General features: G+C 45.3%; 1 protein-coding gene across 2 annotated transcripts in view; it reads left to right on the top strand.

Moving 5' to 3' along the window:
• The window catches only part of LOC119269091 (exocyst complex component EXO70E2-like), a 3630-nt gene extending 815 nt beyond the window's left edge, over positions 1-2815 (top strand). The window contains exon 2 of one of the 2 annotated variants that reach the window (XM_037550843.1): positions 784-2815. In XM_037550843.1, the coding sequence (XP_037406740.1) occupies positions 826-2625 (1800 nt within the window). In that variant the 5' untranslated portion in view covers positions 784-825 and the 3' untranslated portion in view covers positions 2626-2815. The remainder of the gene's footprint in view (positions 1-783) is intronic. The other variant, XM_037550842.1, reaches the window with a different exon arrangement.
• Positions 2816-7078: the final 4263 nt, after the last annotated feature.

The raw sequence follows: 7078 nt of genomic DNA on the forward strand, positions 1-7078 counted from the left end.
CCGGTAGGGAAGATCTTCACAGAAAGTGGTAACTAGTAGAGTAGAAGAATTTTGGCCTAATTCTTTTCAAGTGGTAAATATGGATGAACTTATGGAGTAGTAGTAACATAGTAATCTGTAACAAAAGTACTACTATCCTTTGTAGCTGTCGTTTGTTGGCGTCTTTTTTTTGTTTGGAAAGTCACCATGACCCAGTCGGCAGTATCCTTAACTTCTGATGGAGGTGCTAGCAAAAGGTGTTCTAAAAGTACAGTACAGAGGAATCATCTGTTTTTTTTTTTTGGTTTATGTGGATCAAGTTAGCCCAATGAATATTATTTATAGCGCCAAAGTTAATAAGTTGTTTTATGTTTTCGGAACAAGAAGTGATAAGTGGTGGTACTGCTATATGCCTCCTTTGTGGCAACCTAAACAAATCCAACCTAGGAAATATGCATTCATGTTAAAAACTTACTGAAATTTGAGTAAATAAAGAGATTTGCGTGGTTAACAACAAACTAGGGAAAAAAAAGGATAATATCACTTTTAACCGTAGGGTTGCCATGTTCTCTTGCTACCATTACTGGTAATTGTGTTATAACATCCCTGTATATCAGTCTCTCGAGGTGCTCAAAAGATTATTTTTCGCTAATTTAGCTCCCAGTGTCTACTTTTTTTGTTCTTTTGCATTGTCGATGTCTTGCGATACTTCTCATCATATGATCTTCACTACCTTAAGTGTTCTTCATCTGAAGCTTTTCCAAATTTGGAGTTGGACCTGATCTTTGTTATAAACATGTGAAGCAGGGAAAGGAAACGGGAAGACGCTGAATATAAAATCTCAAAATGATGGCTCCTGAGTTAGATAAGCAATACTCAAACATCCAGCTGGGAGAAGAAGTGGAGATATGTGACATTAAGCTTGCGCTCAAGGCACTGCGAAAGAAGATCCTTAGTTTGGATTTTCATAACTCCTTGCATGTTCATGATCCACAGAACTCATTTGAGTACTTAGAAGTGTTGTACAAATTACGGCAGCTGTCTGAGAAGTTAGGTAATTTGGACCCTGGTGGAGAAGTAAAAGAGCACAAGGAACTCACCGTATATGCTGATGACCTTTTTGAAATGGCGATGGCAAGGCTCGAAGAGGAATTTGTTTACCTTCTTACGTACTACAAACAGCCGTTAGAACAGGAGCTTCTCTCCTTCCGTTCTACAGAGGATGGCAGCACGGATGAATTTTCAAGCAGCTCATTCAGTGAGGAACAAAGTGAAGGCAAGTCAACACAAACCGGTAGCAGCGGAGGATCTGAATATTTTGTGGCTGATTTGATCCAACCTGGTGCACTCTCTGCTGTCAAGTCCATTGCCAACTTCATGTTCCTGAGTGACTACAATAACGAGTGTTGCCAGGCTTATATCAATGCACGGCATGGTGCAATAGATGAGTTCATTGGGTCTCTTCACATCGACAAGCACAGCATAGAAGAACTTATGAGCACTAAATGGAACAAACTGAGCGCATCGATAAAGCGGTGGAATCGGGCAATGAAGGCTTTTGTCCGAGTCTACCTTGCGAGCGAGAGGCGCCTTAGCAGTCTTGTCTTTGGTGACCTTTCAGAAACAGCTGTAGACCTGTGCTTCTATGAGATTTCATTTAGCTCGGTCATGCAGCTTCTGAGCTTTTATGAGTCTGTAGCAATTGGACCTCCTAAACCGGAAAAGCTTTTCCGGATTCTTGATATGTATGAGGTCCTGGATGATTTGCTCCCCGAAGCAGAGTTCTTGTTCCAAGCAGGGGGCAATGATATGGTTTTAGCTGAGTATCATGAAGTCCTACTCCAGCTGGGAGAATCAGCGAGGAAAACATTTGCGGAATTCAAGTATGCCATCCAATCCTACACGTCATCCAGTGCAGTGCCTACTGGTGCAGTGCATCCCCTCACCAAGTATGTCATGAACTATATAAAGGCTGTCACTGTTTACAGCAAAACTCTTGATTCACTGCTGAAGGATGCGGATCAACAGCCTATACCAAACTCATGCACTCATTTCACGGCTACAGCATTGCATCTGCAGTCTGTTGCTGCAGTTTTAGAAGCAAATCTTGAAGCCGGGTCTAGATTGTACAGAGATTGTCGATTGCGGAACATCTTTATGATGAACAATATCTGCTACATGGTCCAGAAAGTGAAGAACTCGGATCTCAAGAGCTTTCTTGGCGACGACTGGATCCGGCTGCACAACCGGATGTTTCAGCATCAGGCGACCAACTACGAGAGGGCGTCGTGGAGTCAGGTGCTGTCTTACCTGAGTGATGATGGCTTATGTGCCGCCGGAGGTGCCGCTTCTCGTAAAATCATCAGGGAGAAGTTCAAAAACTTCAACCTGTCCTTTGAAGATGTTTATCGAGTTCAGACTGCATGGTCTGTCCCGGATGACCAACTCCGCGAAGATGTCAGGATTTCCATATCACTGAAAGTTATACAGGCTTACAGGACATTTGTGGGAAGATACTCTGCCTTCCTTGATGGCACCAAGCAGAGAGATCGCTACATAAAGTACAGGCCTGAGGATCTGGAGGAACTTTTGCTGGATCTGTTTGAAGGAACTCAAAAGTCATTGCAGCATTCTGGCCGAGCTTGAAGCTGAAAGCACAGTTCTTCTTCGAGGGATAACACGGTGGTTGTAATTTTGCTTTGTACCAATTAAAAGAATTTTATTGCTTGTTTCGTTGTATTGATGTCCATGCTCAAAAGAATATATTTTTGGATGCCTTGTGTTTGCAGAAGTGTATCAGTTCCTTCATGGCAGCAATGGTGCATAAAGTGCTTCATGTACTATATATGTAACCGAAGTACAGATGATGCTTAGATGTAGGTAGCAATACGTTTTTTGCCAAAACATTTTTAACAAAAAGCCTGTATAGTTTCTGAACACCACTCGGTTACTGATTTAGTAATCTTCCACACACGAGTGGAAGGGTATGTTTCTCCTTAGAACTAGACAAACCTATTCTGGTTTCCGTATGGGTACGCCCACTTGTCGCCTCCAAGTGTCCAAACTATTACATGAACAAAATATAAACGAGCTACTAAACATGGTTTCTAGCTGCCGCTTGCACGGCCAACAACACCCCTAATTAACGGGCTTGCTAAAAGTCAGTCAAATGAGATTTAATCATGTCTCAGTCGACTGCATAGCCGTTAGATCTTAGCATGGAGATTCGTGCGGGACTCAGCACTGTCCAACGGACCTTGCAACATTTTGTCCCAACGTTTGCAACATATCTTGCTACCAATAGATGCTCGACTGCATAGCCGTTAGATCTTAGCATGGAGATTCGTGCGGGACTCAGCACTGTCCAACGGACCTTGCAGCATTTTGTCCCAACGTTTGCAACATATCTTGCTACCAATAGCAGCATGCATCTTGCTGGTTGTAGGCCCTGACAAAATCCTTTCTTAAATGAGAACTTTATACATATGGTGTCCAGTTTATCACCATCTCACGCGAATGCACTCGTTGCCATTGGAAGGACACACACAAACCTTGAAGCAGTACATGAGACATATAAGCTTCGCGGAATTGTTCGTTTGAACTGCACATTGACATGAACGAAAACCTGCACAACTTATCTCTCACTCCCGGTTTCCATCTCACTCACTTCTCCTCTCCTCTCTCACTCCCAGTTCCCCATTGATGGAGTTAAATCCAGCAGATCTCGGGTGGGGGTCCGAACAGGTAGCCTTGGTGCGATGGTGAAAGGAGACACAAGAATTTACCCCGGTTCGGGTTCTTGCGAAGAGCTTACAACTTACGTCCTGCTTTGATTGTATTGATTTCGGGGAAGTACAAATTTAGGTTGATCTACCGCGAGATCGTTGTGCCTAGAATATGATCCGCTACAAGGTGGGTTCCAGCGGCCTTGCGGAAAGGTCTCGCCTCCCTCGCCCTTCTCACTGCGTGGTCCATCTGGCGCCACCGGAATGCATGCATCTTCGACCACATGCACCCCTCCTCTACGCTACTTCTACAGATCATCAAGGACGACGCTCGGGCATGGGCTTCTGCCGGGGCCAAGGACATTGCAAACTTTATGCCTCCCTGATGTGTAGATAGCTAGGTTGGGGCCGAGCACCCCCATCTATTCTGCTCATGTACCACTTTTCCACGCCAACTCTGCGTACGTGGTAAAGTGATACCCGTGTAATCCTGACACTCTTGCTTTCTATCTATCAATGGAATGATACACATCTTGCGTATTTGTGAAAAAAAAGAATATGATCCGCTGACTAGCCTAGCCTCGGTTTATATAAGAGTACCGAAGGCCTACGTTAACAGGAGCCCTAGTCGGTTATGTTAGTGGAGATGAGTCCTCCACGGATCAGGAGTCCTTGTCTTGAACGCCAAGGCTTCTTGATTCTTCCTTGTATGCGCCATGGGCCTTCTTAGGATGGTCCCTTGATGAACCGTCACGGGGGTCCTTGGCCCGACCCACCTGGTTGGGAGACGACGTGGTGGATGGCCCCTAATTTAGGACACCATCACCCATCTCAATCACCTCTCAGGTGACTAGACGGACTGCGCCGGCGACTAGGCATGCGACGGGAGACGAGGTTGAGGCGGGTTGCATGGGCGGCACCATCGACGAGGACAAGCACCCTCCTCCCCTCTCAAGCCACTGGCCATACACGGGGCATGCATGGTGGACCTCGCCCCTCCTCCCTCTCTGTTGTTTGCTGTCCACACGCATGACATGGCGGGCTTGTGTTGCTCCTCCATTCACCGTTGCTGGTCGTCGATGGGTCGGTGTCCTCACCACTTGATCTGCTAGGGTGGTGTGCTGGAGGACGTGCTGCCTCTCATGGAGGTGGTGCTGTCGAAGGAGAAGTTGTTGCTCGTGAGGTGACGGTGCCAGAGGAGGTGCTGCTACTACGCGGAGGTAGTGCGCTAGAGGAGGAGCTGCTACTGCTTGTGTAGGCGACACTGTCGAAGTAGGTAATGCTACTACCTCCGTCCGGAATTAGTTGTCGCTAAAATGGAATAAGAGAGCCACGGAGCCAGAAGGACACCTGGAGGCAGCCACGAGGTGGGCACACGCCCCCACCATGCACTTACCCCAGGGAGGCGCACATGCCTACTGTGTGGGGCCCTCGGGCACCGCCGTATGCTCTTCTTTGGCTATAAGATCACCCTGACTTAAAACATGTGCATTTTTTGAGAATTTTTTGTGGTACGAAGCTGCCGCTACCTTCGTTCTTTGTCCGAAGAGCTAATCTAGAGGCTGTTCTGGGCATCCAGAGAGGGGAATTTGTCGCCATCAGCAACCTCTTCTTCATCACGACCATCATGATCTCCTCTCTCACGTATGAGTAATATTGATGTACGCACATGGGGGTGGCTGGAATTGGATGAGATTTTCTATCTAATAGCACTAGTAGAAAACATGGCTTTGGTTCGGGCAGGGCAAGCCCATTAGTCCTGGTCCAGTCACGAACCGGGACCCATGGGGGCATTCCTCCCGGTTCTTTAGCCCAGGGGGCCGGCCGGGGCCTCGTGGGCATTGGTCCCGATTCGTATGGACCCATTTGTCCCGGTTCTAGGCACGAACCGGGACCAATGGGCCTCGCTCCTGGCAAACAAATATTGGTCCCGGTTCTTGGCTCGAACCGGGACAGAAGGCTGGGCTTTAGTCCCGGTTCCAGCCACGAACCGGGACAAATGAGTTGCCTATATATACCCCGTCGCCGCAGCAGAGCACTCCATAGTGCTCTGTTTTTTCTGGCCGACGAGGAGAGGGCATTTGGGTGCTCTAGCTCACCTCCTATGCACATGAGGTGTTCGATGAAATGCACGAGCCACGCTAGTTAAGCTTTCTCCTCTCAAAACTCGATCTCCAAGCTCCATTTTCCCCGAGATTTGTCTAGATTTAGCGGTCCGTCCCGTCCCCGTCTTCACCGCCGTCGATCGCCCATGCCGATCTCGTCGCCTGCACCACCGTGGTGAGCCTCTTGTTCTTATCTTCTTCTGAAAGAAAAAAAATTCTTACCTTAGATAGATACTTGTCTAATTTTCTTACTTTTATTATTGCTTGTTATTATATAGTGCGATGGTTTTGGTATCTGCCCACGTCGGCCCTCGTCCTGGCTATGATTCAGATGTGGTATATATATTATCTTTTATAACTATTTGGTTCATTTATTGTTTATGACAATTATGCCCATCAAGTTGACATAGATTTTATTTATGTAGGATGTAGTTGAACCGGAAATTCCAACCGACCCTATTGTCGAGAGGTTAAATTTAGTTGAAGAAGAAAACAATTACTTGAAGGAAAAAAATTGAGGAGGAGAAGATGATATTGGAGTTGCATGTTGCGGATGTCGCCGATGATCACAAGATCAAGATGGATGCAATGAGGTTGAAGATTAGAAAGATTAGAAAATATACCATTCATACCGAGGCTTGGTATCATTATGCCGTTGGATCAATTTTTACCTTGTTGTGATTATGATCGCATCTGTTTTTGCATTGAAAGGTTTTACATAGTTTCAATGTATGGTTTAACTAGATGCTATGGAGAGCTATATGTTGTTCAATGAGAACTATGTATGTACTTTGTTTTTAATGTGATGATGAACTTCTATTAATTTGGTCACTTAACTATTCATGAGAGCTATATGTACTAAATTGATGATGTGGCTTTAAATGGTGCATTTTGAACACAGAAAAACTATGGAGTTCAAACAAGTTAAAAAATGAAATCCCTTTGTAACAGACGAGTTTCCGTATGAAACCCTCATACTTCGAAAGAGATTGTCCGTTTTGTACATGAAGTGCATCCAGTTTTTGTGGTAACCCTCTCTACTTTCTTGCACATTCTATGTGGGTGAAATGATGATACCATGCCAACTTTCAACCTTTTCAGAGTTCATTTGAAATACTTTTCAATTTCAGGGTCTTATAGCTCAAAATAATCAGTAAATGCATGAAAAATAACAAATGAAGTCAGAAATGGTTGAAAATTGATGATGTGGCTTTGAATGGTGCATTTTGAACACAGAAAAACTATGGAGTTCAAACAAGTTAAAAAATG

This window comes from Triticum dicoccoides, chromosome 3A (assembly GCF_002162155.2).
Source record: "Triticum dicoccoides isolate Atlit2015 ecotype Zavitan chromosome 3A, WEW_v2.0, whole genome shotgun sequence".
NCBI lineage: Eukaryota > Viridiplantae > Streptophyta > Magnoliopsida > Poales > Poaceae > Triticum > Triticum dicoccoides.